Source organism: Mustela putorius, unplaced genomic scaffold (assembly GCF_011764305.1).
Source record: "Mustela putorius furo isolate JIRA1106 unplaced genomic scaffold, ASM1176430v1.1 tig00003859_pilon_pilon_pilon, whole genome shotgun sequence".
In the NCBI taxonomy this organism is placed as follows: domain Eukaryota; kingdom Metazoa; phylum Chordata; class Mammalia; order Carnivora; family Mustelidae; genus Mustela; species Mustela putorius.
Genome location: NW_025422011.1, coordinates 10,719,906 through 10,741,612, shown reverse-complemented (window position 1 = coordinate 10,741,612; position 21,707 = coordinate 10,719,906). Strand labels below are relative to the sequence as shown.

At 39.3% G+C, this 21,707-nt stretch overlaps 2 protein-coding genes across 4 annotated transcripts in view; one reads left to right on the top strand and one right to left on the bottom strand.

Annotated features, from left to right (window-relative positions):
* Window positions 1–1,278: 1,278 nt before the first annotated feature.
* LOC101685991 (APAF1 interacting protein) lies at window positions 1,279–21,572 on the bottom strand. Of its 3 annotated transcripts, none has more exons than XM_004755977.3 (7): window positions 21,356–21,572; window positions 11,632–11,732; window positions 6,876–6,924; window positions 5,669–5,786; window positions 5,187–5,322; window positions 2,221–2,388; window positions 1,279–1,600 (listed from the first exon to the last, which is right to left on the bottom strand). In XM_004755977.3, the coding sequence occupies exons 1-7, from the start codon at window positions 21,410–21,412 to the stop codon at window positions 1,501–1,503; spliced, it is 729 nt and encodes a 242-aa protein (XP_004756034.1). In that variant the 5' UTR covers window positions 21,413–21,572; the 3' UTR covers window positions 1,279–1,500. The 3 variants fall into 3 exon arrangements, with proteins under 3 accessions (XP_004756034.1, XP_044921976.1, XP_004756035.1); XM_045066041.1 differs by having other exon boundaries at window positions 5,187–5,259; XM_004755978.3 differs by lacking the exon at window positions 21,356–21,572 and having other exon boundaries at window positions 6,876–7,068.
* PDHX (pyruvate dehydrogenase complex component X) overlaps window positions 21,371–21,707 on the top strand; it is a 69,592-nt gene continuing 69,255 nt past the window's right edge. The window contains exon 1 of the mRNA XM_004755975.3: window positions 21,371–21,497. The gene's annotated coding sequence lies outside the window, so the exon portion shown is untranslated. The remainder of the gene's footprint in view (window positions 21,498–21,707) is intronic.

The following is a 21,707-nucleotide window of genomic DNA, read 5'->3' as shown; positions in this document are numbered from 1 at the left end:
TTGTGTGTGTGTGTGTGTGTGTAAGATAGATGATATTTTAGTAGGTTTTTATACCAATAGAAGAGATCCAGTTAACAGGGTGAAAAAATGTCAATGCAAGAGAAAAATGGCATGTGGGCATCCTTGTAGAAGCAAAGCCCTTGAGAAGGTCAGAGGGCATTGGATTCAAGGGAGAAGCGGCAGAATTGGCCTTAGAACCAACTCCGTACAAGGAAGGTGGCAAAGAAGACTGTAGGCAGGAAGGCTGGTAGAAACATGAGCTGGAAAGGTTAGTTCTCTTTGCAATGAATCTATTTTATCTCTTCAAGTATGAGAGGTTGTCATCTGGTGCAGTGGGTTGGGGGGTAATGGTGGAGATCTGAGGAAAGACAAGGGTGAGGAGAAACTGTCACGAGGTTGGGAAAATGAATTTACTAAGGAATTATAGGAAGTTTGTTTGGCAGGATCGAGTGCCCACCGGAGATTTGTGGTCCTAACTCTGAAGTGAGATCAGTCAACAGAGTTGTGTAATTTTCCCCCATCAGACCTTGCTGTGTGGGTGCAGGTACTAAGTAAGTGGCTTCACAAGCACGGAGGGCTGTCCAGGTGAGCGTGATGGAGGGAGCACAGTTAGGATGTTTGCTATGAAGTGGTGCAAATATGGGGCTGCCACCTAGGCTTCGTAAGAGAAGAAGCAAGGACAGGAATGGGGTCTGGATAGTGACAAAGAGTATGATCCAAGGGCTGGAGTGAAAGAACTGGGGTAAATGAACTCAAAGGGTAGAGGACAGGAAACTGAGAGGGGGTATATGAGGTTCAGACTGATTTTTCTCCCCCAACTGAAAAGAGCCTTAACCAAGTGAAACCTTTATGATCAAGCTGATGTTGCTTTTGGCTGCCCTAAAGAAAGCACTTTCTGATTATATCACTGGTTTGGTCGGGCTTTGTTTGGCTTGGAGAGTGGGAGTTAATGGGAACCTCACAATCGGTTCCAATATAAAATGAGTGCCTTTTGTTTTATCAGAGGGAAGCAATACAGCATAGAGGGGAAATCTATAAATTGCTTTGACATCAATATTGAGAGATGCATTTGATTTTAACTCTTCACATCAATGTTACGATGCCAATACTAAAATAAGAAAAATGCTCATTTCATAATGAATGGAAATTTTCTCATGATGTCTATGTTATCAGTAACTTTAAAGAACAAGAGGAATTCTCTGGGAGTATATGTAAGAAAGGAATTAATTGAGAGGGGAATATTTTGCTGTTAAGGATTTTAAAGTAAACATAAAAAAATTCATTATGAAATAATTTTTATTCCACTGCAGTGTCATTTAAAATTACAAAAATATAAGCAAATATCATCCAATGTCAGAAGAGATTCAGGGTGGCCATCTTGTACTTAGTGACAAATTAATAGTATCACAGAAATGTTCAATTCATTAAAAAGAATAGTCAAGTTTCATTTGAGTCATAATTAAGAAAAACTTTGTGTATATCGTTAAACTTTCATTTGGCTTATACAATTCCATTTTCTCCAACTGGAAGCTGTGTAGGATCCAGGCCGACTCTCTTCATCGATACAGCAATATCAAACAAATAGTCATAACACTCACACCTATAAAAGAAAAAGCAAAGAACTGAAGGTCTCAGTGAAACAGAGTTCTCCAATCCTACCAGCCACGTTTCTCCTCTCCATAAAGCCAACCTTGTTTCTCGTGCATTTTTCCCCCCTCAATTCCAGGCCAAATTTTTCTCATTTTGCCCCCATTATTAAAACATGGACAGGAATCCTACTGAATCATGCAATCATATTACATGCTTCCCAGGATATAAAGGGAGTACAAAATATACTACTTATATAAATGTAAGTTGTTGTTGTTGTTACCATGTGTCACTTTTTGAAAAAAAGTGTAGCAAATCATTATATAACTTGGGTTAGCTTTATTCTTCCTTCTAGCCTTAAACTTGGAGAATGAGATCTGTGTTTCCTTCTTTTTTGTCAAGTGCATGATGGCGCCTTGCCAAATAATAGCTTGTCCAATAAATATTTCTTAATAAGTGAATACATAATACAAATCAAATATCTAGAAATAGTAAGCTACTTAAATTTAAACCAATCTGACCAATAATACACACACACAAAATCATACTTCCTTTCAGATCACAAAACATACTTCATTCCCTTTCACATTTCGAGTGTGGTGACTTTCCAAATGTCCTATGATTGATACTTACATGGTTTTGGCCTTCTCCCAGGTTTCTCCCCAGACATACATGCCATGACGCCTGACTAGGACTGCGCAGGAGTCAGGGTATTCATTTATTGCACGAGCCATTCGTTCTTTGAGGTCTTTCTCCTCAGGTGTATTCTCAATAATGGGTACCACTAACATATCATCATATCTACAGGACAAAACAAGCCATTTTTTCCCCCATTAAAACAAATAAAGGTATTCATATGTTAGGTTTATAATTTTTTTTTTCAAGTAAGCAGTTAGACATTCTCTTTATATCTGAAAGCCACTCCAAATTACAGACAAGATGTTGCATGTTATTCTGTATATCTTGCATAAACAGCTGTATCAAAAGACGCCTTGGGAGTTTGGCAGGTATTATTCTAAGTATAAGTGGCAGAAATTTGTACAGGATACCAAAACCTAACAAAGAAATGATCAAGATCATACATGTATTTCCTTGAAGCAGAGACAACCATAATATTTTCAACAGGTGATGAGACAATGATAGATCGGATAACCAGAAGCATAGAAAGGATTAACAATTTAACTACTTATTAAGTATGAATTTTCCAAAGATACAAAATCCATTCCTTTTATCTCTGCAAGACCCCAAAGTGTTTGAGGCAAATAAATACAGGTGTGGTTTGCGGCACTGGGATAGCTAGAATCTTCTGGAAATAACTCTGTATATGATGTGATAATTTTTTCAGAACAGTCTCAAGTTTGTGGCATTAGAACTTCTTTAGCTTCCACCTTGTTTTCAGGAAATACATGTGATAAAATTGGCACATGTGTTTCCTTTCTGTTTGTGTAAGATAATATTTAAGTGAATAACTTAGTTACTGGTAAAATTAAGTCTATCTCTGAGGTTGTTTATACCCAGTCAAATTCGGACATGTTTTCCCTTTTACATGAATTTCTCTTGCCTTGTTAATATAACATCTGCTTTTTCACTACCTTTGTAATGGCCAAACTAAACAACAAAGAAGTTCTAGGTACAGTTTTATCACAACCTGCAACTTTAGGACAGGAATAGGTTAAGTAGCTGTCATGTAAGGAGATGTTTACTATTTCATTTAAGTAAAATAGAAGTAATTAAAGAATATTCTTTTTTTTAAAAGATTTTATTTATTTATTTGACAGAGATTACAAGTAGGTAGAGAGGCAGGCAGAGAGAGAGGGGGAAGCAGGCTCCTTGCTGAGCAGAGAGCCCGATGCCGGACTCGATCATGGGACTCCCAGATCATGACCTGAGCTGAAGGCAGTTGCCCAACTGACTGAGCCACTAAGGTGCTCCAATTAAAGAATATTCTTAAATATGGAAGGAATGAATTGCTAATCCCAAACATTTCCTAATTTTTGCCAAGAGAATCACAAACATGTATCTTCCTTGAACCTATACTGAATAGTCAGACATCTTTTCAGGGGTAAAATAGTATTACAGCACAATAAGACCTGAAATTCAATCCGAATCACCCACTTTACAGAGAGAAAACTAATTCTTCTGAGTTAAATGAGGAACAGAGCCAGGATGGTCCTTTGATCATTAAATAGTGTTCTTTTCGGGGTGTTGCTGCCAGGAGAGAGGACAATTACACTTACATGTGGGAACCTCCCCTGAGGAGAATTAGGTATGTATTTGAAAGTTTTTGTTTTTCAAGATGGACTTAAAAAAAAAAAGCCGTATCTCTGCCCCCTGAGTGGTGATAATGAGCCTGTTTCTGATTTCCAGGCTCAAAGAGAACTGGAAAGAACATTTCAAAAAAGTTTGTATTCTTTAAGTTCCAAAACATTTAAAATAATATATGAAATGTGTATGTTATGGTGCATAAGAAATGGTATCTTTTCATTCATGACACTCTTTTCCTCACAGAATTCCAAAGGCTGTGGAATTCTACTGTGGTGTTCCTCTAGGCACCCTGTTATACCTCCTTCTGACCTACTTCTATTTCTTCACCAAAGCAATCAAATGCTGAGGAAATTAAAAGCACACATATTGCTTCTCTTTCAAGACCCAAAATGGAAAAGGCAATGTGAAGCTATACTTTCTTTAGTATGTACACTTCCATAATTTAAACATTTAACTTTTGTAAATAGGTTTTTCACAGTGCCAAGGAATGCTGTAGGCATACAATAAATATTAACTAAAATCAAATCATAGTAAGTTCTCAGCACACTAGTTTAAACTTGTACATTCTACGACGTGGAGTAACAATAAGATATTGCCATCAGAACACTTTAGAAAAACTGGCACCCATTTCCTCTAAGCAAGATAAGGTAGAATCAGGCCCTTTAGCAAATTAATAAGCTCAGAAATAGAATGCCAATACATTCAAAAGAAATGCTTAGCTTGTACCTGAGCACTGAGAACACGTTTCTTCCTGTCCCTGTATTCTAGATTGGCAAATAATTACTACATTTTTGTGGGCTGGTGGATTTGATTTTATCTAGAAGGTTCTATTAAACCATCTATGCCACTTTCCATTCTGAAAAATAAAGAGATCTACTTAATTGAAATAATTGCCCAATGTTTATAAATACTAAAATGTTCTGGAAATACTTAATTAAATCAGGATGAAGTAGAAACTTCGTGAGGGCTGAAGCTTCCTGGAGACCAAGTGAAAGTAAGGGGATCTTGCTCTCTGGGTGAGTTCATATGGAACATAATCTTTCCATCTCTACAGAAAGCTCAGCCAAGGGTTTTTTGCTTTATTCTGACAAATGTTTCATTATTCATGTTGCTAATAATTTACCAAGGTTGGGGCAGGAGTAGGGAAGGAGGAGAAGTGTCTGATTTGTGTCACTGAGAACAGATCTATATAATAGTATAATAGTAAGTGGGCTATTATTTAACATATATCCCACAATATCTCATTAAAGGCATAAAAAGATCAGCAGCCTCTTTATCAGAAGACAGAAAAATACTTTTCAAATTACTTAAGCAAAAATAGAAAAAAAAAATACCTGTAATACCCTCCCGAAGTACATTTCCTTATTCCTTTGATCATCTCTTGATGGGTAATTTTAAACTCTCGTCCTGGAAAGAGAAGGGTGGCCATGACAGCAGCTTTTGAGTGGGTATGAATCACTGCACCTGCTCCTAGAGGAGGAAGAAAAAAGTCACATGCCCAGTGAAAACGAAATGTTACCTTTTAGAGAAATATCTGTATATGTATATATACAACACATATATTTATTTGTATGTAATTTTGAACTTGTTTTTCTTGGCATGGAATCATAAGTTGGCAGCAGACAGGAGGGTAGGAAGGGAAAGAGGAAGAGAGAAATAGTAACAGAGAAGCTGGAAAGCAAAAGGCATTTAACTTTTATCTACATTGGGACAATGCTTAATACTTTACACGTGGCTCAAGAAATAGCTTTAGATGGTCTGAAGTACAGCTGTAATAATCAAGATCAGAGTCAAAATGGTACCATTTTCTGCCTACCTCTCATTGTGTAAGCATTCATGAAAAGAGGAGTACACTGGCTTTTTTTAAGATTCTTACATGGCGGAGGTCCACTTATGTCCTGTTCATTGATGTCACAAACAAACATATCTTCAGGCTGTTTATAGAGTAGGGAAAAAAAAAAGGCTTATATAGTATCAGTTAGAAGTGTCCCTTTCTTTGTGCATGTTAATATATATGTGAGCATACTTAACTCACATTTTAAATATCCATATACAGTTTCTCTTTGAAAATGTTATAGCCATTTTGAGAAATAAAAAAATGTTTCTACTGATGAACTATTCTCAAGAGCTAAAATTCTTCCTTTAGAATTTGAAGAAACAATTGATGTGGAAAATTTCATATGTTTGTAATGAGATTGCTGTTTTCATTAATATAGCTTCTTAGATTTTCCCTGCAATTTCACAACTATATTTCAGGGAAGCTATACAAAGACGTCATCATTCTGTGATGGGTGCTACAATTCTTTTTTTTATATTTCATGACATGAGGAAAAATCTAGAGTAGAATTTCTAATCTCTTGAGAAACTTCTCTGGTAATCAGAACCATGTTCACCTCCATAAAGCATATTATTTTAAAGTTCAAGGAGTTAAGCAGATGCATGGATTTTTCCTAGTAGGGCAGGCATACTTCTGACTTGTGACTTTGACTTGCCAGGGTTTATTACAAACTACAGTCTAAATGTTTTATTAATGAAGCATTATGCCTTAGCTAGAAGTTAAGTGCTATATGTTTGTTCTAACTAGATTTTGAGTCTTCTAAGCATGAATGTGGAATGAGACTTCTCAAAGATTTGAAATAAAGTTTTATAACTTTATATTGGAATAGCCTGGCTATTGCTAAATATGAGCCAGTTTGGTCCATTTGAGACTATCAGTGTGATTCCCCTACTATTCTGATAAAGATGGTGGTATAATGCTGCAAAATTAGAATCACTTTGTAAAGATTGCGCTATTCACTTGTGCCCTCTAGAGGTAGAATGAGAATTCAAAACATATTAGCTGGATGGAGATGAATCACCTTAAAAAATTGTTAATAGTCACTTAACAAATGTTTGTTGATTATTTAAACTATAGCAATATTACCCCCTTCAAAACTTCTTTTGAAATTAATTCCATTTCATAAAACAATAGTCAAGTAGACAAGACAAGTCATTTGGTGTTAAGAAGGATGCCTTTAACATACCTGAATCCGTTCCTTTTGCACTCCTGAAGGAGCAATGTAGATTTCATTGCTGGTAACACAAAATATAGAAATTGGCATTTATTTAACTCTACTGTTCTGCTTTTGACCAAAGACAAGTGTATTCTTGCAGTCCAATCATCAATATTCTTTATACATCAAGTCACACAGAAAGCTGCTTAATTAATGGCATATGCTGTATAGAAAGAATATCAAATTACTGTAATGTCTTTATAATGCCAGTGACGCAGCAAAATGTTGATAGTTTTCATATATAATATGTATATTATATATGTTACTATAATAGGTATAATTTTTCACATATATTTCTTTTTACAGTGCAAAATCAATGGTCATCAGAACTATCTGGTTAGGGGAAATACAATTCTAAAAACACAAGTCTTTAGCATCTTTAAGCGTGAGTAAGAAGTTTATCTTATTACACACGGAGTACTTATTATAAAATCCATTCAGAAGAAAATATACTCATGAGGAGTAGATCTCCATCTTAAAAGGGATCAAGTTTAATTTTATTGCTTCAAAAGCTCTTCTTATAAAACACGAAGTTCAGGGACCCCTGCTGGACAACTTGTTAAATTACAGCATTAACAGGTCTACTTTCTGGGTGGAACACACACTTCCTATTTGAAAAGCACATCTTTCTTGTGAAAATATTTGGTAATAAAGCTAAAACAACAGCAGAAAGTTAAAAATATAAAAGGCATGCTTACATCTTGAGATCTTCCTGTTACAGAATGTTGTGGTCCTAAGGGAGATGCTATATATTCCACTTAACAGAAAGTACTCTCAAATTTGATTTGGAAATCAATTTCAGAACCTTCGCTAAATTCTCTCTGCTCTCAACAAGGTCCTTTGGCTCCTTTGCCAGTTTCAGCTCCTGCCAGAGGGTATTAAAGAGCTGCCATGTACATGCAAATGAAGGAAATCCCAGCACCTGCCCACTCCAGCTTCTGCCTCTGAGGCATGCATAGAGGGACACTGAATATTAACTGTCCTAGTGAAAATGAGGATGATGGTCTATATTGAATCAAGCTATCAATCCAGTTGGGGTTTTTAATAAACCTACAGACTTGCAACTGACAGAAATGAAAGTTCCTTTAAGGGTCCACTTGTAATCTAAGGTCTACAAAATAAATGCCTGAAAATGGGAGAGAAATCCAAAGCACAGCAAGCTATCTCAATCATTTGTTTTCACCCCACAGCTCAATTTAAGGCTTTGTTCCATAAGAAAACAAGGAATGGCATTCCTCCGGAATCAGTGGAATTGGTAGGGGTCATACTGTTGAAAAAGGGCCCTTTGCAAATAACAGGGATCCAAATCTTTTGTCTTTGGGTAACATGGAAGCAATTCAAGAATCATATGTAGTACGAAGTCAGTGGATTTGTAGGGTAAGTCTTCTTGTGTGGGGAGAAATTTATGCAATCCTGGGAAGAGACTCAAATAAAGTTCAAGAGTCTGCTGGTAAATAAAATCTACCTACAAAGTGGGGAAATCCAGGGTATTGTTATTCAAATGATTTGGCAATCTGAGTCTGTTTTTACTGCTGCCCTTCTGAAAACTAATCAGTTTAGACTGATCAACTTTGGGTAATTAAAAGATAAGCTAAATAGGTTGTGGAAAAAACATACTAAAAAAACATACCTAAAAGAAGGAGCTATCTGGATAAAAATAGGAAGATGATAGAACCTTTATTTTAGGAGGGAAATATGCCAAGGACTAAAAGTGAAGTTTTTACTTGGTGCTGTAAGCTGCCAACAAAAAGCATTTTGAAATTTGAAGGCATTAAATTTTGGCATTTATTTCTCCATACTCCCTGCTCTTTCACTATTTGGTAAGGAAGGGGACAAAATTCAAGAGTTCCCAATACATCTGTTTTCAGTTGCTTCTATTTTTATTTACTGTCTAGTTATTTAAAAAAAAAAAAGTTAAATCTTAAACCTCAGTTATCTTGTCTACAGTATGAATTGATTAATTTTAATTCTAATAACATGCCACAGGATTAGTGTCTCTGACACATGATGGTATCATAACATGAAAACAGGAAATGTTCAATGTGAATGACAGTGACCCAACCTAAACACAGAGGCTGCTGAGTATCCTGGAATTGCTTATGATTACTGCCATTTTCTTGGTCTTCCGTTTCCTCCTTCTGATTTGACACTTGTATGGATCTTAAACTGTCTTTTATATACATCTTTTGGGATTACACAGACTACACACAAGTAGCATAATCTAGGATCACATTGGCCAAACCTTGGAATCAGTAAATAATTTTATGTTCCCAAACACAATCTATTTATTGGGTTTATCCTTCATTCCAAATTTATTTGCTTTAAGCTTCAGGCAAAGAAAAGTGAAGTTTTACTAACTGCATGGGTATAACATAGTGGATAAAGTTAATGATGGGGACTTACGAAGTCATTTAAATATTAGGGAAAAAACTGGATGTTTTACTACAAATTACCCATCTTTGTAAAGCACAAATTTAGTGAGATTCCAAACAATGCCATATAATTGTGGCTGCTTCCACCTGTGACCTCCAGGAGGAGCTCCTCACCTATTAAGAATCTAACTAAGGGCAAAGCATTTTATGCTTATGATGCAATGTCCCCATTAATTGATTGTAGTGCTATAAAAACCATTTAATTTTAAAAGGTGCCAGTGAGTGTTTTAGAGTGACCACCCACAATTTCAGTGCATGGGTTAACACAATTCTTCTAGAAAGAACACAGTCTTTTATGTCTTTATGATAAAAAAAATGTGGCTGTTTCTTTAAAAAGCCACTTAGTAAACAGTTATTTTAAGTGAGCTGGGTAGAAAGCTCTATTGTGTACACGCATAAACTTTCTGCATATATGAATAAAAAGCAGTTAACTAAAGACAATGTTTAGAGTATAATTTATCATAAATACAGCTGAGAAACCAAATTACTGGGAACTCCATGAAATGAGTGGATAAATGAAAACAACAATGACAAACGTTGTTATCATAGGGCTTTGCTCTGAACAGGTCAACTTGGGAGGTTCTGGCAAAATCACCTGAAAACCTGCAAAGTGCTGAACTGACAGGAGCACAGGGTGATGGTAAGAGGGGAGGCACAGAGGACGTGCAATGTCCCATGAGGAACATGACCCTTCCAGACAGAGCATATCCCTACACATGTAACTGTGACAGTTAAGGCCCCATAGTTGAATTAATATTCGATGAGTAACTTGACAATTTGAAACAGGTGAAATTTCACTGGCATCATCTTGTAGTATGCCGAAAAACCCCTTTTGTTCTAGATGTTCTGATTAAGTTTTGCGTTCCATTCCTTTCTAGGAAATGCAGCCTCCTAGGGGGTGTTACTATATATATTTGAGATTATACAAGTGTTATGGTAACTCAATTTTGCTATAGAAAGTGAATTAGGATAAAGAGATAAATCAAGTTACTTAGTTTAACATTCAGCCTCCAGACAATACTATTCCTAAAACATTTCAGGAGAAAAAAATTCATCCTCTTTTAAAACACTGGAAAGAACGAGATTCCACAACTTGCATTTTCATCGTTAGTAGGTTATGTACCACTTCATCTTCTTGAAGGAAAGACACTGACTAAATCTCATGAACAATTAAATACTATTCATTCCTTCTGCTTCAGCCAGTGCCTCGTGTTTTGTCCTCTGAGCAACAAAGACCAGCAGGTGCTGTCCATTGATGATGACATACGATGCATTTAGAAAGGCATATTGCCTGTCTTTTGACTTAATAAAATGTATTTTTTAGTATTTTTTATGGCTTGTCATCTGTATTTAAGGGACTTTTAAAATATGTATCTGAACCTTTAAAACAAATCCTGTTCACTTAGAGGTCGGGGACCTTTTCTAATTCTAGCCATATAAACATACTTGGCAGCATGTTATTTAACTTTGGTACTCCAAAGTACTGAGGACCAAATTATTCTGATTAGAAATTGTGGTTCTTCGTGCACCCGAATGTTTATAGCAGCAATGTCCACAATAGCCAAACTATGGAAAGAACCTAGATGTCCATCAACAGATGAATGGATCAAGAAGATGTGGTATATATACACAATGGAATATTATGCAGCCATCAAAAGAAATGAAATCTTGCCATTTGCAACAACATGGATGGAACTAGAGCGTATCATGCTTAGCGAAATAAGTCAAGCAGAGAAAGACAACTATCATATGATCTCCCTGATTTGAGGAAGTGGTGATGCAACATGGGGGCTTAAGTGGGTAGGAGAAGAATCAATGAAACAAGATGGGGTTGGGAGGGAGACAAACCATAAGTGACTCTTAATCTCACAAAACAAACTGAGGGTTGCTGGGGGGAGGGGGTTTGGGAGAAGAGGGTGGCATTATGGACATTGGGGAGGGTATGTGCTTTGGTGAGTACTGTGAAGTGTGTAAACCTGGTGATTCACAGACCTGTACCCCTGGGGATAAAAATATATGTTTATAAAAAATAAAAAATTTAAAAAAAAATGAAATTAAATTAAAAAAAAAAGAAATTGTGGTTCTTAAATCCTTAGGTATTTTTTTGTGTGTCTACAACTTCTGCACACTTACTATTCAGTTATGCAAATATTCATTTCTCCATTTAGAAACTAAATATTTCTAGTATCACAAAAAACTGGCACCAGGTGTTCTTTTGACATAACACATATTAGGCTTTTCACTGGACTACTTATATGGATAATTCCCAGAAGTGAAATCAGCCCCAAACTTACCCATGTTTCAAGCTAATTCCTCCTCCAGTCCCAGTGACCCAACCCAAATGGTAAAACTGTTTGCAAAGCTCTGGAATCAGGTATCTTGGATGTTCTTTGTCCTTAAAAAGAAGATAATGATTTTTCTAAGAGACCTTATATTTATCAAGTGACTTTTCTAGCTGACAACTCTGTTAAGAAGCCTATGTAAGGGGGCGCCTGGGGGACTCAGTTTAGCGTCTGCCTTCGGCTCAGGTCATGATCCCATGGTCCTGGGATTGCTGGAGTCCCCTGTGGTTGGCAGGGGCGGGGTGGGTTCCCCCCAACTGCTCAGCAGGGAGTCTGCTTCTCCCTCTCCCTCTGCCCCTCCTCCATCCCCATTTGTGCTCTCTCTCTCTCAAACAGATAAATAAAATCTTAAAAAAAAAAAAAAAAGACTGAAGGAAGTTTAAGAAAATCTAACATAGAGAAGGTACCACGAGGGAGGAAAACTATTTGAAGACATGCTTTGTTTTTAATGCTTAGAAGGTGGATCTCCTACTGTTATTTAGCAACGTGGAATTATTCAGAATAGGAGCATTTAGAACAACACCATGGGACAGGCTGCAATAACAAGGTGGGGAGATGCCAGTATATGTAAGTGTCTACCACAATGGCTGAAATAAAACAGAATCTAGTGCTGAGAGGAACATGCTTCTGTCTGTCCAGCGAATTTTTTTACACAAAACATTACTCAATTAAGTCATGATCTATGACAGCTTTGTGTTCATATTTTGTGTTGGTTCAATTTTATTTTTATTCTAAGATCTTTTTTCCAGTGATTACACTGTTTCCTCTTATTACAAAAGCAGTATCTACTCACTATGGAGTATAAAGTCAAGAAAATAACATGAAAAGGACTCACTAAGAAGCAATCACCATAAACACTTTCTGGGCCCATTCTGATGAAGGTATGTGTGTCCGGGAACAAATGTATGCAGGTTGGGATAAATTTCAAGCTTTATGTATTTTTATTGAAGTAGAATTGACATTTGACATTATGGTAGTGGATAACATAAAGAGTAGATATTTGTATATATTGTGAAATGATGAGTATAATAAGTCTAGTTAAAATAAGAGCTTATTTTTATTAAGTCTAATGATTACTTTTTTAGGAAAAAAAATCAATGTTTTCCCCATTTTTAAAAAATAAAATTAAAGAAAATGAAAATAATAAAGAAATACAATGAATTCTACTTTTGGCCGTGTGAAATACAACCTTTAACTTGAAAACAACTAAAAATGCTAAGTAATTTCTTTTTAAAGCATTTTTTTTTAAGATTTTATTTATTTATTTGGCAGAGAGAGATCACAAGTAGGCAGAGAGGCAGGCAGAGAGAGAAGGGGGAGTAGGCTCCCCGCTGAGCAGAGAGCCCAATACAGCACTTGATCTCAGGACCCTGAGATCATGACCTGAGCCAAAAGCAAAGGCTTGCTTAGCCTACTGAGTCACCCAGGTGCCCCTTTTTAAAGCATTTCAAATTGCTAGGCTGGCAAGAAAGTAAGGTTTCACAGTAGCCATAAAGAACCCAGGGTGAGTCTACCTGGGAGGGAAGCTCTGAAGTCATAATTTCCCTGAAGGTATTTGCAGAACTCTGGTGAGCTTAAGCTTCAATTTTGATAGCTCTATAAGCCATGAGAAATGTGAGATAAAACCTAGGATGGCCTCAGAATGGGATACCTGATAGAAAATCCCTCCATAGGCTTGTGACCAGACATGGAGCTACACCCTCCAGGTAAGGGTGAACAAGACATAGTGCTTGTGCACAAAAGCACAGCAAGGAAGCTTGCCTGGCTAAATCTTGGCACTGAGTAAAGGGAAAAAACATCTTTGAGTCCAAAGAGAATTACTGAACAGACCAAATTTTCAGCTATTTAACTGGCTTTTGGAAATTATGGTGTTTTCCAAAATTCACTGTTAATATTTTACACATACACTGTATTTTGGTATAATTGATAATTTGATGGAGTAGACTTCAAAATATAAAATTAAGAACATGGGAATGTTAAATGCTTTTGAAGTTCTGAGTTAGCATAGGCTTAGGAGTTAATGGACATAAAGTGAAAATGACATTATAGCATTTATTGCTTATATGACTTTGGATTTCAATTTAATCCATAAAATGAGAACGTTCTGAGGATTAAAAGGAGATACAGTGCTACAGGATTCTAGGTATGGGATGAAAAAGTTTTTTTTTTAAAGAGAGAAAATAATGAAGATAAAGCATCCACCAGGACAATATGTGACACAGGGTTAGTTTTCCTCCCATTTTTTTTTTCAGTGTTATGTTAGTTCAGGTGTACAATATACTGTATTTGACAGTTCTATATATTACCCAATGTTTACCACAATAAATATAGTTGCCATTGTTACCATATAGTGTTATCACAGTATTATTGACTATATTCCATATGTTGTACTTTTCATCCCTGTGACTTACTTATTTTATAACTGGAAGTTTTACTTTCTTTCCTATTCTAATGTGTTAAAAATTCTTGAATTAAAAATAGTAAGAACGCTGTATTGCCTTTCCTTATATCTGTCCTTACAAAATATAGCCAGAATTATCCATGCCCTGTATAATTTGCTATTTCCTTTTTTGGTGATACAAATGATATTTTAATTATATATTAAAGTACAGCTAATGAGAAGACTCCTGCAGTCTTCCAATCCTTAAAACCATCAATTTGCATAGCAAGTTGCAAACATTATAGAAAATGGTCTGTTATTATGGGTCTCTCCCCTTTTCCTTTTGTCTTTTCCAGTACTGAGTTATTACAGCAATTAGCCCGCTTCGTGCCACAGGAATAACAATGATAAGGCAGCTGTTGTTAATAAAGTTTCATTCAACCGTTCAAACCCACAAAATTACAATTTCAGGGAAAATAATCAAGGAGCAGTGGGAACTAACAAATATATTGGGTAAAATGCAGTCATCTAAATTGTTCAGAATGGTAAGGAAATAAATATTAGAACATATATTTCAGTAAGAACAGACAAGAAAAAAAAGTTAACATTTACTTCTCCCTGGAATGTCAGTAATATTACTTGTCTGTTAACTGTTATGTCTGGTTTTCAATTAGAGTAAGAATGTTGAAAGACATTTCTAAAGTTGGATTACAATTGGCTTCTTATAGTAGAGGTCCTATACCATGAAGGAGAAAGATTTAACAGTATTTTTTGCATATTAAAAACAGTAAAGGCTAAAAAGTTGTTGAATCAATACTTTTTTAAAATTTTCCAATCCAGTTGCTTTAAGGAAATCAGCTCTACTGTCACTGAGATACCTGGTCCCAGCCAACAATGACTCTAAATCTGCCCCTCTCCCCCTTTTCTTTCAATTAAGCATAAGAGAGACATGTACCGCTGGGATAGAGAACCTGGAGGACTCTCCCGCAACTATAAAATAAACATATCAAAGATATTATTTAACCCATCAACTAAAGACAGAACCAGAAAGATGATCCAACTATGTCCAAAGACAATGCAAAACACACATCCTTATAAAATAATCAGGAATCCTTGATTTACAAACAAGGAAAAACTGGACAATATCCACCAGGCAGCAGCAAATCCAATGTCCAGAATACAGGTCACTTCTCTGATCAATAATCATCTGCACTGTTATCGGCATTCTACAGTTTACAGAGCTGCACAATAGCCCTAAGACACCTAGTGATTTTTTGTTTTGGGGGGTTTTTTTTTTGGTCATTTCAGTCTTTTATAATTCTTGACACTGGCCTAAGGCAGGGACTGGATGCAGGCAGAGCCAAGCTGTCAGCATCTTCTCTGTCTCTGGGCTTGCAGAGTCTCTCAGTCTCGTTCTCCTTTCTATGTGTACCGAGTTTTCTTTGCAACTTCACCTCCCCTCAGAGCCCTATTTCTCCCTTTCGCCTTTACCATACTTCTTCAGGTCAACGGAACACTAAATAGAAGAAATGAGAAGGAGCACCTGGGGGGCTCAGTGGGTTAAACCTCTGTCTTCAGCTCAGGTCATGATCTCAGGGTCCTGGGATCAAGCCCCACATCAGGCTCTCTGCTCAGTGGGGAGCCTGATTTCCTCTCTCTGTGTCTGTCTCTCTGCCTACTTGTGATCTCTCTCTCTGTGTCAAAAAAATAAATAAAATCTTAAAAAAAAAAAAAAAAAGGGGAAGAAATGAGAAGATCTGAAGCCGCTTCAGCTTTGCCCTCCCACTAGCTGAGTGCCTTCAGGCAAGTCAGGGACACTTCCTGGGTATCAGTTTCCTTATGTTCATAACTTGAATCCTTGATTCCCACACTTCCCTAGATAGGCCAGCAATTTGTTGTTTAAATTTCAGCGACTGACATAAGTTAGAGCATTTATGTCATTTAACCATCTATTATCACCTTCCTCCAAAAAGAAAGGGCATTTTTAACATAAAAAAAGTAGGATCATCTCAGAATAAAAGGTAGTCCTTTAAATTGAATGCATTAATTTTGTGAAATTCACTTTTTCATTATCCTGAGTTTTCTATTTTGCAATAATTGAGTAAAAACTCTCCAGGAACTCCGATTTGGGGGAGGAATAGGGTGATCTTTTCCTATTTGGTCTCCTTGTCTACAATTTCTCCTTCCACTCCTTCTTCTCTGGCTTACCCTCCACTCTCCTGTTGGTACTAAAAGGATACACTACTTTGATCACTGAACCCCTATTTCTCCAACCACAGAAAGCTCAAATGCAACATCCTTGGTCTGTTACTTAAGTCCTTCTGCTTTCTTACCCCAGTTTACCTTTTCAAATATTTTCTTTCAGTTTATGTTTATATAAATCTCTTGTTGGTATTCAACCTAGTTGTGGTAGTCAGCCTCCAGGATGACTCTCAGTGGTCCCTGCCTTCTGGTATTCACACCCTGGTGCACAGTCCTTCTCATCATATACCAGGGTGGGGCTGCATGAACAGGGACTGCAGTAGCAGGGCAGAAGAGATGGTAGGTCACTTCTGACATTAGCCTATAAAACACTGAGCTTGGTTGCTCTCTCTTGGCTCACTTGCTCTAGGGGAGCGAGCCAGCTGCTAAGTAGTAATGGTACTCGGCCTATGCAAGAAGGCCATGTGGTGAAGAGGTGTATGGGTAAAAGTCAGTGAGGAATGGAGGCCTGCCAACAACTACACGGGCAAGCATGGAAGCAGACCTCCAGCTGCAGTCAGGCCTTGAGAGGACAGCAGTTCCAGCAGATGGTTTCATGGTCACCATAGGAGAAACCCTGAGCCAGAACCTTGAGCCAAATGCTCCTGGATTCCTAATCCTCAGCAGCTCTGTGAGATGGTACATGCTTGTGTTTTAAGCCTAAGTTTTGGGGTATTTGTTATGGAGCACTAGTTAACTAAGACATATTTTCTTAGTTTCCAAGTGCATCTTTTTTTCTTCACACTGTAATTGCTCATGCTGGATTTTCAATTATCCCAACTCCAGTTGTGGGACTCCTGCTTGTTGGCCATTATACCAGACTCCCTACCCTCTTCACCTGGGATTCCTTCTCTCATCATCCCAGCAGGAAGTGATCACTCCTTCCTTTAATCCTGTGCCACAACATTTGCTCTATGTATCTCTCCTTTGGTATTATAGAGCCTTCTTCTCATTCATTCTTTCAGTAAATTTTTACTGTAAGCCCTGAAGAAATGAATATGAGTAAGATAAAAATCCTTACTCTTGAGAAGCTCACAATCTAGTAAAGAAGTTAGGAAAAGACAAAGCAATACATAATACAAGATAGTCCAAGGTAGTTACTCCTGGGGGGGGGGGGGCGGGGAGAGCTAGTGGTGGGAGGGAGCAGGAGCTGGGAAAACTTCACAGGGAAGGGGATGGTTGAACTAAGCCTTAATGAGGCACAGTCAGAGTATGCCAAGCATTTCCTGGCAATTCAGCCTTGAACACTTCACAAAGTCCCTGCCCTAAAGAAATTTACATAGGAAGAAGGAAACAAACTAAGAACATAGAAACATAGCAAAGATCAACTTTGATTGAGGTGGTGAAGGATAGCCTCTCTGAGCACATGAGGATCTAAAAGCCTACAAAGTGTGGAAAAAAAAAACCAGTGTAATGAATGTGTTTGTACATGCAAGGTTTTTTTTCTTAAATGTTTTATTTGTGAGATAGAGAGCACACACCAACAGAAGCAGGGGAGAGGGGCAGAGGGAAAAGCAGACCCCCATTGAGAAGGGCTCAATCCCAGGACCCAGAGATCATGACCTGAGCAGACAGATGTTTATTGGACTGAGCCACCCAGGCGCCCCTCTCACGCAAGGTTTTATCCGGGGGAGCGGCAAGCACTCCAGTCCAAAGAGCACAGTGAATGTGAAGGCTGTGGAATGAAGACAGTGCTTTACATGTTTAAGGAATAGGAAAAAGGCCAGGTGGCCAGAGCAGAGTACTGACAAGGAAAGTGCAGAGGTGTTTGCAGGGGCCACATCACAAAGGGGCCTGGAAGCCATGCTGGTGAGAACAGTCTCGCTGAGAGGGAAGGCATTCATGGTCGGAGAGACAGGGAGAGGGGGAGAAACAACTTCTGGATGTGAGAGTGCAGGGAAATCCTGAGTGGAGGGATTGGGCTTCTTCCACCTTGAGAAATGAGAAGATGGGTTCATGTTTAGGCAGATCAGTAGGTTTGGTGGGAGGAAGGTAAGTTCACATCCAATGTCTTCTATTTTCTCAAGTATGAACAAAGTCATCAGCCAAGTAACAAGGTGAGGACAGGGTATGTATGGGAGGCTTGAAAAGATAAAAAAGATAACATAAAAGATAAATACCTTGAAAAGGTATAAACTAGTAATTTCAGGGAGTGGGACCGTAAAGCACTAGGGAAACCCAGGATGGTTGCTGGGCAGTGGTAAGTGCCAATCTGAGGCGGAAACGTTGAAGATGAAGCGACGCCGATCCATGTAGTTGTGTAGTTTTCTCTAGGAATGTGGCTCAGAGCAATCACAAAAATGATAGTCAGTAGGGTTCATCTTGGGCTGGGGTTTCGGTAGGCCAACTGTATTTGTAAATTAGGTCAACCATGACCTTAAGTAAGAATTGTTTCAATAGACTGGGTGTAGAAGCCAGATCTCAGTGGATGAAGTAGTGAATAAAACTCAGAAGCTGAGAATTCTAAGGACTCTCTCAATAGTGTGGCTGTGAAAGGCTGGATAGGGAAACTGGTTAATACAGAATTTTCTTTACAGGCTAAAAGGTAAAATTAGGAGAGAGGGGGAGATTAATGACATAGGAAAGCAAAGCCTAAAATAGGTCAATTTTTGTCCAGACAGAGCAGCTGGAATTAGACCAGGGAGGTATTTACCTTAGACAGGAGGAGGAAGAAAGATGCCGGAAAATATGTAATAATATAATTAATAACAAAAATAGTTAACATTCACTGAATATTTATTTTATACCACATACCAAAGGCTTTATATGCACAATTTAACTTACTCCTAATAACCGTATTATGCTAAAAAGATTAATGTCCAAGAGCACTTGGATGGCAACTGGCAGAACCAAGATTTGCACAGGCAGTCAGATTCTGGATGTCTTATTCTTAACCCTTACATTTTAATGTGGATGTCTTGTTCTTAACATTTACATTATAATGTAGGTGGGAACAGGAAGAAACTGAAGAAGTTCACACCTAACAGCTTCATTTTCTTTGTGATTTTGGAGGCAAAGTCCTCTTCCAAACAGGCTTAGAGGAGAGGACAAGGTGAGATGGCGAGGTTTGGGGATAGTCACTTAAGGTAATGTGAAGGGAAGCCCCTCAGGGCACTACCCAGAGTTGCTCAGGAGCTTGCTGCAGTAGGACACAGTAGTATTTGTAGAGACGCAAATGTATATCGTTGAGTGACACCCTCCCCATCCCTTGGGAGTTCTGAGTGGGAGGCATTTAAGTAAAGGCAATTATTTGCCTTTACTTAATGGAGGATCCTATGATAGAGGCTACACAGAGAGACCTGTATGAGTAAAGAAAAGAAAATCCTTCACCCCAGAAAGTATGGGCTAATGGGGTAGTGGTTGGGCAGGGAAGGATATGGCCGTGGGGATGGGCTGCTAGAGCAGAGGAGAGGGTGGAGATCTGATGAGGTCAAGGAAAATAGAAGGGTATTGAAAAACCTTGTGTTATTGTAATATCAAAGAGCAAGAGTTATTCAGGGTTCACACATCCAGGACACTGTGATAGGTAAGGTATAATTAAAAAATACAAGTAGTTCCTGGTTTACTTCCGAGCTAAGCATAGCTCCCTGAAGGGCAGGGAACATGCTCTTGATCTATCAATATACCTACCACAGTGCTTTGCTCAATGAACACTGGGTTAAGATCACATCTACATTAAGAAAAGTCCTATGGCACAGGTTACAAACCGGTGGCCCATGGCCTGAACTAGACTTACAGGAAGTGGTTTACTGAAGTGCATATCCAAATCTGTTGAGTATGGAGCTATGGTAACCTGGCGAGCACATTTAGGTGGTACTCACTGGTCAGCTTGCTCCAGACTCTGAGCCGTCAGATGTTCTAAAGTTTTAAGAGAAGTCTGAAGTGTTCCCCATTTTGAAAGGTCGGCTCAAATTTGTTATGAACAATGAAGTGAACTAAACTTGCCAGGTTTGGTATGAGAATTCTCATTTATTCTCATCCGCCTTGATAAAGGCTCTCCCTGATGCTCATTTAGATTATATTTCACCAAGATTTATCTACTGGGGGCATTAACATATGCGTTATCGAATCGTCTTAGCAACGATTCTAACAGGTTGCTTTTCTCACTTTCCACACACACCTGCCTGGCCATCTGACCTGTATCCAACGTCTTCCCCCTTCTCACCCAAATTTCCCTGTCCAGCATTCCCTCCTCACAGTCGTTTCTGCTCATCTAGGGAGTTACTTATTCATCCGAGATTGACAAGTATTTCGCAATAAAATCTCCCACGTGTTACTACTTTTTAATTGGAACCTTCAGTCCTAAGAGAGAATAACATGGGGAATAAGAAGGCTAATTTTAGGGAGGCTGTCCCTGCCTCTGAAGCGGGGTGCACTGCAGTTATTTATCCGTCTAGTTTTCCTCCAGACCCCAGGCCATTTGTCTTAATCACTGCCGTATCCCTGGGCACGCAGGTGTTCCATTAAACTGTTGGGGAGTATACCCAGTGAACGAAAAGCAGATGCAGCCCGAGAGTGGATTTTCCTTGGACTCCTGCTCAAGGAAGCAAGCTTCTCCGACCATCCCACAGTCACTCTAAACTGAGGCAGGCAGAGAGGGAAAGCGCGGGCTCCTGGAGCACAGCCCCGATTTGGCCACCGTTTCCAGTGCGTCCACTGCCTGCCAAACGTCCGGCTGGTCGCCAAGGGCGCAGAAAATAAGCTCGCGAGCAAACAGCCTTAGTTCCATTTGCACTCCAGTGTCTCCCGTTGCCTTGTTTGGCTTGTGTGTCCCCAAAGTTGTTTCAAAACACTCAAGACACCCGGCGCTGTCCTCCGTTATTTTTCCCTTTAAAGTGTCTGGCGCCCGGTGCCCGCCGTCGGAGCCCAGCCCCGGGAGCAGGGACCGCGGCAGGGCCGTGGCCTCGCGTCCGCCCGGGGAGCCGAAGCGGCGGAGAGCGAGGGCCGCGTCCGCACTGGTCCCAGGCCCCGCGGGTCCGCGCTCCGCGCTCCCGCCGCCGCGTGCCACCAGCGCCTCACCTCCCGGCTAATACCGCAGCGTGGCCCCGCCCCTACCTGCGCGCCGCAGCGCCGCGAGCCGCAGTCTCCCTCCGGAGCGTGACAGCCCGACATGGCGCGGATGAGGAGAACCACGACCTCCTACCCTCGCGGGCTTCGGAACCCGCGCTCACTCTGGGCTAAGGAAGACCCGTCTGTGGTGAGGCCGCAACTACAAACGGACGGGCACTGAGGGCAGCCCGAGGGCTGGGCGGACCAGGCGGAAAGCGGGTCTCTGAGGGCCTGGCGGACGCGAGATCCGGAGGCGCGGCCTCCTGTCCGGGAGGTGGGGCGAACGAGGTTGGAGGCGGGATTAAGGAGGGCCTCTAGCCTCGGAGAGGCACAGACGCCGCAGGAGTTCGGAGGCGTG